General features: G+C 34.8%; 3 protein-coding genes across 3 annotated transcripts; 2 read left to right on the plus strand and 1 right to left on the minus strand.

Annotated features, from left to right (window-relative positions):
- Positions 1–345: 345 nt before the first annotated feature.
- Prosalpha3 (proteasome alpha3 subunit) lies at positions 346–2,204 on the plus strand. The gene is made up of 3 exons (XM_072906421.1): positions 346–501; positions 944–1,571; positions 1,691–2,204. The coding sequence occupies exons 1-3, from the start codon at positions 499–501 to the stop codon at positions 1,831–1,833; spliced, it is 774 nt and encodes a 257-aa protein (XP_072762522.1). The 5' UTR covers positions 346–498; the 3' UTR covers positions 1,834–2,204.
- A 1,143-nt stretch (positions 2,205–3,347) lies between these two features.
- On the plus strand, positions 3,348–6,583 carry Exo84 (exocyst complex component Exo84). The gene is made up of 8 exons (XM_072906413.1): positions 3,348–3,611; positions 3,912–4,273; positions 4,357–4,659; positions 4,728–4,875; positions 5,063–5,575; positions 5,653–5,783; positions 5,875–6,291; positions 6,377–6,583. The coding sequence occupies exons 1-8, from the start codon at positions 3,554–3,556 to the stop codon at positions 6,581–6,583; spliced, it is 2,139 nt and encodes a 712-aa protein (XP_072762514.1). The 5' UTR covers positions 3,348–3,553.
- Positions 6,584–6,722: 139 nt separating this feature from the next.
- Positions 6,723–9,095, minus strand: LOC140673434 (sperm-associated antigen 7 homolog). Its single transcript, XM_072906422.1, has 6 exons — positions 9,010–9,095; positions 8,228–8,383; positions 8,047–8,114; positions 7,853–7,941; positions 7,416–7,753; positions 6,723–7,142 (listed from the first exon to the last, which is right to left on the minus strand). Exons 2-6 carry the CDS (start codon positions 8,304–8,306, stop codon positions 7,018–7,020), a joined length of 699 nt encoding a protein of 232 aa, XP_072762523.1. The 5' UTR covers positions 8,307–8,383; positions 9,010–9,095; the 3' UTR covers positions 6,723–7,017.
- Positions 9,096–9,102: the final 7 nt, after the last annotated feature.

Consider the following 9,102-nt stretch of genomic DNA (forward strand, 5'->3'; position numbering starts at 1 on the left):
ATTAATAAACGATTTTACATTGCTATCTTGTGTATCATTGAAATCCTACAAATTTAAAAAATATTTAAATAATAGTCTTCAAAAAAATCTTTTTTCAGATTAAATATGTAAAAATATATAAAATAACTGTAATCTGTGAAAAAAAAAACAGAAACAGTATATAAAAAAAAAAATATTTTACTTTTCACTTTATATTTTTATGCATATCGATTTTTAGCCATTGATTTTGAATTAATGATTAATTTCGAATAATTAAAAAAAAACATCTGAAAATGTGCGCACTATTATACATACATGATTTTATATTTATATCGATTGCAGGTATCGTCACGAGTTTTATCGATTTTGAGTGACCACTTTCGAATCTCGAAGGCAAATAGTCGAGAGTTTCGCCAGTATATGTTACCAATCATTCTTTACTCGAGGTGTCAGATTTATAAGCGGCATTTTCTCAATATATAAATAATATTATTCTAAGAACATCAAAACTACCGCAAAATGGTAAGTCGATGAACCTTGCTATAATTCAATATTACATTCAGCTTCGAAATCATACCTTTAGATACTCGTCATTTATAGGTTATATATGAAGTGCACTGTCATTGAATCTAATATAATTTTGGAATATTAGTAAATTTCATTGATTGTTGTAATTATATTTAATATCCTAAGATTTTTAAAATCAAATTAATATATTTTATTGAAAATTTTGAATTTTAATTAAAGTACAGAAAAAAAACTATGTATTAAATACTCTTAAAATTTAATTTGGAAGAATATAATTATAATTTGTAACAGTTTTATAATCTTTATTTTGAATTCATATTCATTTATTTCATGGTAGAATAAAAATATAAATTTTAATAAATCAGCTTTAGTTAAGTCAATATTTTTAAGTTGACTTAAGTTATATATATAAAATTATATATTTATTACATTACAGGCACGTAGATATGATACACGTACTACGATTTTCTCACCGGAGGGTAGACTTTATCAAGTCGAGTATGCTATGGAAGCTATAAGTCATGCTGGTACTTGCTTGGGTATATTAGCAAACGATGGTATTCTATTAGTAGCTGAGAAACGGAACACCAATAAGCTGTTGGATGAAGTATTTTTCTCAGAAAAGATCTACAAGCTGAACGACGACATAGTTTGTTCAGTGGCTGGCATTACTTCGGATGCAAATGTACTAACAAATGAGCTACGTCTTATTGCGCAGAGATATTTTCTTCAATATGGGGAAGCTATACCCTGTGAACAGCTCGTCTCGTGGTTATGTGATGTCAAACAGGCATACACCCAATATGGTGGGAAGAGACCCTTCGGTGTATCCATTTTATATATGGGATGGGACAAACACTACGGCTATCAATTGTATCAGTCAGATCCTAGTGGAAATTATGGTGGTTGGAAGGCGACGTGCATTGGGAATAATTCGGCAGCAGCAGTATCGTCCTTGAAACAGGAATATAAAGAGAGTGAGACCACCCTGAAAGACGCAATGGCGCTTGCTATTAAAGTGCTCTCTAAAACGCTAGATATGAATAAACTCTCTGCCGAAAAGGGTAAATTTTTATTTATGAATTAATATAATTGTGAAAATCTATACAATTATACATATAATTTTTAATATTCTAAACCAGCTTGTGACAAAATCATTAATGTTTTTCTTTTTTATTTGCAGTGGAAATGGCCATATTAACACGCGAAAACGGTAAAACCAAAACGAAAATACTGCCAGCAAATGAAGTGGATGCCTTAATCGCAGAGCACGATCGATTAGAAGCATTGGCAGAACAAGCAAAGAAAGAAAAGCAGAAATCGTAGAATTTTATACTAGATAAATGAAGAATAAGCAGAAAACTGTATTGTGATGGCAAAACTGATTGTATAAGGAAAAAAATTAATTTACACACACAATTTAAATCTTTATATCATATATTATAAATTATCTCCTTGCCACAGTGAGTTAATCCTTACCAATGTGTAAGAGTATCATTTTCATTGTAAGACAACATAATGGATAAAAGTTTTTTCATAAATGTGTTACATATTATCCTTATAAATTTTCTTGAAAGATATACCTTTAGATAATTATAATTGCCTAACTTTATTCCAAGTATATTTTAACACATTTGTATTACATTTGTAAGTGTAATAGATTTTTTAATTAAAATATAATTACAATTACTATTATATATGAAAACATATATCAATTTAATAAGCATAAGTCATGTTGATGAAATATTATAATCATGTCTACTCTAAAATTTGTTTTATAACTTTTTATAACCAGATTTATATTCTAAAATATATGGAGACACAAAAGCATGCTTAAAAATAATTTCTATCAGTCTCTGCGATTGTCAAAAAAAAAAGGAATATAATAATTTTGAAGTTTGTCTTCTTGACAGATGCAAGATGCATCGGTTATATAATAAAAAAAATATGTGCAACCAGATTTATATATTCTAAAATATACTTAAGATATACTTAAAAATATGCTTAAAAATAATTTCTATTAGTCTGCGATTGTAAAAAAAAAAAGAAATACAACTTTGAATTTTGCCTTCTTGACAAACGCATCGATTATGGTTATGTAATAAAAAAAAATACGTGCAAAGGTACGTCGGAAAAATTAAGTCTCGTAAAAATGCACGAGGGGAGGCTTTCAGGATCATTGAAAAATGAAAAAAAAAAGTGCAAAAGTTATGTGTCGGATCATATCAGCCAGGCTGCCGATGCGGTCCCACTCCCGGGCGCGATCCCACTACTGCCCGCCACGGAGACTTTTGGCTGCTGGGTTTCCCCTCTGGCCCGGTTCGCCTCTCCTTAGCTAACCTGGTCACCCCGGATTCCTCCAGGGTGCCCATATTGATGGCGAGCTTAGTGCGGACGCCCAGTCAACGTGAGCCCCGCACCAGCAGGTGCCCCCGACCTCAGACCCTCCTACATAACCAGCCTCCGAGTAGCCGGATTACAGGAGCCGCCACACTCCCAGCTGAAAGATTGTGTACAAACTGCGAATATAAGTTACCGAAAATATCGATTAAACACAAAGATGCACTTTGCAAAAATTATTTCCGCATCGACGTTTATTGTTTGAGTATAAATTTTGCAACAAGCTTAAGAATTTCAACACAATAAATGTGCAAATAAATAAATTCGTACAAGTCGAACGAGATAACACCATCTGGTGCATTTCGTTGAAAGTATATAGATACTTGATCCCCGATAACACAAATTTCATGGTTATCATATAAGGATAATCAAAGAACGAATCATCAACTTTATCAACGAGCAAGTTCGTTGTCAGTTGTCAGTCTCGTTTTTAGTGGCTGACAGAAAGAATTGTAGGTTAGGCTAGGTCGCGGCGAAGGAGGTGTCAACTGTAAACCATGTCGATTTATTTGTGACAAGTGACGTGAAGAGATTCGACGGAAATATAACATGACAAAAGCACGTAGCTTATATTGTTAATAATAATAAGCACTTTTCCGCAGAGAGAGAGAGAGAGAGAGACAGAGAGAAACGACTGTTTTCTACAATGGCTGATAATAATCTAACGAAGGTTTTCGCAGCCGAGGACTTTAACCCAGAAAAATGTGAGTTACTTTACACACGTACTGTGTGCGCGCGCGCACGTTAAGAAATGTAAAATCCCATTTCTCTGTCACGATTTTTCAATAAGTTTATTAAACATATGATAGGATTGGATAACTTGTTTTCAGTCATGAGAAACCTGTCAGCAGATATTCAAAATTTATCTCACTACTTTCTTTAATATGTCATGTAAATGTTTTTATTGATTGATTAGATCTTTATGAAGTTTAATACGGATTTTTAAATGTACGAAAGACGATAAAATTAATTATATTTACTTATGTGATTCTTTTCATTTATAGTTGTTAAGGAACTCAGTGCACAATGCATTGGTGCGGATGAACTTAGGCAACAGCGTGCGAAAATACAGGAACTGGCAAATAATACATCTGCTCAATTGAAACGAAATGTCTATCAAAATTATATGCAGTTTATTGAAACTGCCAAGGAGATATCACATCTGGAGAGTGAGATGTATCAATTGTCTCAGTTGTTGAGCGAGCAGCGTGCTTTGTTAAGCATGCTAGGATCTACTAGAACAGCAGGTGTTGTCTTTGAAGATTTGTCCGAAACACAGCAAGAAAACTCTGCCAATTCTGTATCTAAGGAAGAGGAACAAAAGCAGAAACTCATTCAATTGATTGAAAATGTTGAAGGAGCTTTGGTTAGTCATTATATCTAATGAATGTGATTATGAGTATTATCATAAATGTGAGCAAAAATTTGTTTTTTTATATTTTTATGCAGAGCTTAGCCGAAACTCCAGGACGTGTGTGTTTACATGAAGGGTCTCTGCTCGAGTTAGATCCTCTTGAGGGAACACCATTGAAGAGAATTCATGCATATTTATTCAACGATGTTTTGATGATCGCATCTTGGTTGGCGAATGGTGGTAGACGCGGTCCACCTAGATATAAAATGCAGGCAGTTTATAATCTTGAAAGTCTAGCGATTGTCAATGTGAGGGATCATGGTACAGTTAAGCTGGCCTTCAAATTGTTGGCATTTTCTGATACAAGGGTGTTTCAGTGTCCTACAGCGACAAGTAAAGTTAGTGTGTTTAAAAACAATAATCCTAAAACACAAAGTGAAATTATTTGAATCTATTTATTTTGCAGAAAGAGTGGTTAGATAAATGTGAGCAAGCGAAAAAAGCAAAGCTAGTAGAGGAGAATTCGACTGATAACCCGCCGGATAACGATAAGCAACCAAAAGAAGACAAAATGGCACCGTCTCGTTCAATGTCTTTGGATTCGAATACATTAGGTGATGAGATTTGCAGATGCGAAGAACGTTCTTATATTTCGAACGAATCTTTTGGCATTTATTTTACTTTTTACTTCGATCTGCTTTTGGCTCATATCATATGGCTAGCTGACTTTCTTTTCTCGATATTTTACTCATCAAGCATCTTTATAATTATTTAAATTGTAAAAATTTCCATTCTCATTAGGAATGGACGATGATGACGATTCGGAGTATCATGAACCGCCTCCGGAGTGGGTGCTGGAAGTGGCCGAGGATCTTGATTCCTGTATAGCTCAACGTCACTTTGAAGAGGCTTACAGTTTATTAGAGAAAGCAAAGGCCTACCTGAAAGATGCTCAACCGATACCGTTACTGACGGAGATCCAGACGAAGGTGAATGACAGAGGTCGATCGTTGGTGAATGTGTTGACTAAGGAACTGGAATTGAGCGCCGAAGCAAAGTCGCTGCAAGGGGGCGGTTTGAGAAGCGCGCGACGTACAGTCAAGCTCCTGATACAATTGAACAGGAGCGCTCAAGCATGCCATTTGTATCTACGATTATGTAGCGCGGTGCTGAAGGCGCGACTGAAGAGGATTAAACGGGAAAGTACAACTATAGCTTATGTAAAACAACTCAGCGCGATTGCCTTCAGCAATATAGTGGAAATAGCGAGAGAATTCTTGAAAACTTTTCCTCAATCTACAAATTGTACTTCTGGTAATTTAACATTAACAAAGATATTGATCGCAAATGATAGATTAATTTATAAATTAATTTGCTCGTTGTTGTTTAAGCTTTAATTGTATGGTGCAGCCAAGAGGTGAAACATTTAACATCGCACTTGGCTGAGCAGCTTTTTGTACCGCAAGTCACGCTAAGCATATTGGTAGAGTGCATTGTTGCTGTTCGAGGTCACTGCGATCAGGTGCGTATTTTCTTCAAAAACTAAAATAGAGATGTAGATAATTTATATTTACATGTACAAGTACATATGAGTTTAATTATTCAATTTTCAGTTAACTCAGCTGGGTATGGACTTTCGTTATCAATTAGATGGACAAATCAGATCTCCATTAGCCAAAGCCATCCAAGATGCAGGAGGAAATTGCGTCGATACAACGAAGCGTCACGTGGCGGAGGATACTTGGCGACCGACAAATCTGGAAACCAGTCAGAATCTCCAGAAACTATTATCCGAGCTCGACGAGCTTGGTATTGGTGTACCATCGTCATACGCGACAAATGATTGCTGGATACCGCTGACACACAACACATTAACCTTCTCCAAGATTTATATCAGTCTGTTGGAAGATTGTCTTAGCGTAGCCATACCCGAGCTTATGTCTACAATAGATAATGCACTTGTATCCGTGATGCGTGTCGAAGTTCAACATTTGATTGTCTCGCTTACGGATCCAAAGTTGAAGCAAGAGGTAACATAATAGCATTATTTCTCTCAAGCTACTATATTATGAATAAATTGTTGTAATAATTCTATAAAATTTTATTCCTTTTCAGCGAAAATTAGTACAAAACAATGCTGCGTACGTACGAGACATTATTATCGCTCGAGGGATGGAACTGTATAAATCTGTGACAAATCTGAAATTTACGAAGCTGCTTGCTCTAAAAGAACAAATTGTATTCGAATCTCCGTCACCTACAAAACCGAAACCGGCTCCGAGAACATCAGTTCCTAAATACTCTACTACAGAATACCTCTAATTGAAATAAAAGCGTTGCATCGCTTGATTTATAGGGGAGGAAGAATGTCACAGGAACAAATGTTTGCGTATGTACACACATACATGTATTATATGTATGTAATGTGCAAGATGTATTATAATGTATATATGAGATCGAGTTTGTTGGTAGATACATATATTATAATGAGATGAAATAGAAGTGATTTGTTGCTTCTAATGCAGATACACAATAATTGTAATGCCATCATAGAACTCGTAAGATGCTTGAACGAACAAGTAAATTCAAAAATTTAATAAAATAGATTATCATGTACGACTTCTCTAGGGATGCATATAATGTAATAATCTGTAATAACATTGTAACATTGTAACATCTAATGCTGTATTATTTACAATTAATTGGATATAGATAATTTATATATGTATATCTATGATTATTTATATAATAGCACTCTATTTTGTACTGTTGTCGCTGCAATTGTTAGTTTCATTATTTAATTCCAATTTCCTTTTCTTAGCACGTATGTCAGCAAGAGTTTGTTCTATACTTCTTTGGTCCTTTTTGTTTTCACTAGGAACTAGAATTTAAAATCACAACAAATTCTACTAGTATATGTCTGTTATGTGATGTGTAGAATGAGTCTCTTGCATGTACACATCTCAGAATCTTGTAGTAATTTTTATAATTTTGACTACAAACGTAAACCAATTACTTGCATATTATCATATACATCTTTTTTTTTTTTTTTTTAAATTATTCAAGCTATGAATAATTTTTACTTGCAGTAAAGATCATAAGAGTTAGGATATCCACTGTGTACATTTGTATATATATTTACATTTATACTCACCACATCCATAACTGCTATTAGCTTCTGTTTTTCTAGCAGCTTCCAGGGCAGCTTCCTTACCAATTAGATGTTGATATTTATCTTTGTAAAAACTGTTGGGCACAAAATTCTCCTTTCGTTTTCTAGATTTTGCATATTCTGCTTCTTCTTTCGCTTTGTTCTCTCTCTCTTTCTTTAACTTTTTCGCAACTTCCTCGTTCCATTCTTCGCCTTTGCGTAATGTGTTTAAATGATCCTCCGAAGGCGCGTATTCCCTCTTAAAGATCATGATATATCGGTCGACACCTTCTTCGCCAAAGGAATATGCCAAAACATTTGCCACTTCCGCTACGTCGTGGCTGAAAGTCCAAGATAGAGAAATGTATAATATACAATGTTCCACTAATACAGTGTCTAACATTTCAGATGTAATCACAAAATAATACACTTGTACCTACACAATGCTCCTGTGTATCTGGTCCATAGCAGAAAATTTGTGCTCTTTCATCTTGTCATCCTGAAGAAACTTATTAATTTCTTCTTCAATCTACGATATGAAAATAATATCGCTTTAAACAAAGCCGAATAAATAATTAAGAAATATGAAAAAAAAAAAAAAAAAAAAAAAAAAAAACGAAAATGAAGCATTTACCTTTTGCCGAAAGATTTTTAACTTTTCCGCCTCGGCCCTCTGACGTTTCTGATATTCCTCTTGCTGTTCTGCATAATCGAAATGACAATCTCATAAGCCAACGAAATTCTTAAAGCTTTTGATGAAATCGTTTGTTCGTCTTTTTGTAAATTGCATATTTTTAGGTTAGGACTCAACTGACTTTTCAAGAGCGCCTTCTGCTTGTCGTTCACTGATGGTGGTTTATCCATGGATTTCAGAATGGAACCCAATAAATCCATGATTTTGATGATTTGTTCAGTCTTATCAATCGATGTCAGGAACAGGAGGCCGCGAGCCGCGAACAAGATCGACGGAACTGTTGTCAGAAATCGTCGTACATAAACATATACAAGTATGTTCGGTTAAATCACACCCGACAGCCGAGAGAAAGGTAATTCGTTTCCATATGGTTACATTTCCAAATCTATGTATAGTTCAAAGATGTCGTATCGTTTGTATTTTAAAAATGCATACCGATCGAAAAAATATGATTTGTAAAATAACACGAACGAAATTCCAAAGTAGGCGCGAAATTATGTGCTCTCTAAAAATCAGCTGTGTTACTAGAAGAATATAATTCGATAAAAAGGTATGAAACGTGGTAATGTAAGTTATATATACATGTCCAAATTTTTTTACGATATATTAGGAGAGCGCGATTCGAAAGAGGTTAGCTTCGAGATTGGAATTCGAAATATTTTATATCCCGATGACTTTGATAATTTTTTTTGAATATATAAACGAAAAGTACTGGCGTCGCGTATCTCGGAAGCTGCAGAAATGTCTCTAGGCACGAGGCTAGAGACATTTTCTTTCAATGAATGAACATGACCTCGAAAGTTAGAATGTCATTTGACGAAACGGATCTCTCGAAAGTTATTTGCCTCGTTGGTCGCGAAATCTTTTCACTCGACGCGCGATTAAATTCACGTGGCTTCTTACGGTCTGGCGTGGGCGCCTGTTGGTTGACAGTTGGCGGAGATCTCGTGCGAAGAGTGGATGTTTCGATTACGGTAGTTCCGGCTAGTTGCGACT

The sequence above is a fragment of the Anoplolepis gracilipes genome, chromosome 14, assembly GCF_047496725.1.
Source record: "Anoplolepis gracilipes chromosome 14, ASM4749672v1, whole genome shotgun sequence".
Classification (NCBI taxonomy): domain Eukaryota; kingdom Metazoa; phylum Arthropoda; class Insecta; order Hymenoptera; family Formicidae; genus Anoplolepis; species Anoplolepis gracilipes.

Excerpts from the sequence above, each read along its gene's own strand:
- Prosalpha3 (XM_072906421.1), top strand. Across the intron at positions 1,572-1,690 it reads TAAACTCTCTGCCGAAAAGG|TGGAAATGGCCATATTAACA; the intron begins GTAAATTTTTAT and ends TTTTATTTGCAG.
- Exo84 (XM_072906413.1), top strand. The coding sequence starts at position 3,554 with ATGGCTGATAATAATCTAACGAAGGTTTTCGCAGCCGAGGACTTTAAC. Across the intron at positions 3,612-3,911 it reads GGACTTTAACCCAGAAAAAT|TTGTTAAGGAACTCAGTGCA; the intron begins GTGAGTTACTTT and ends TTTCATTTATAG. Across the intron at positions 4,660-4,727 it reads GTCCTACAGCGACAAGTAAA|AAAGAGTGGTTAGATAAATG; the intron begins GTTAGTGTGTTT and ends TTTATTTTGCAG.
- LOC140673434 (XM_072906422.1), bottom strand. The coding sequence starts at position 8,306 with ATGGATTTATTGGGTTCCATTCTGAAATCCATGGATAAACCACCATCA. Across the intron at positions 8,115-8,227 it reads GCAGAAGGCGCTCTTGAAAA|AACAGCAAGAGGAATATCAG; the intron begins GTCAGTTGAGTC and ends TCGATTATGCAG. Across the intron at positions 7,754-7,852 it reads CAGATACACAGGAGCATTGT|CCACGACGTAGCGGAAGTGG; the intron begins GTAGGTACAAGT and ends TTGGACTTTCAG.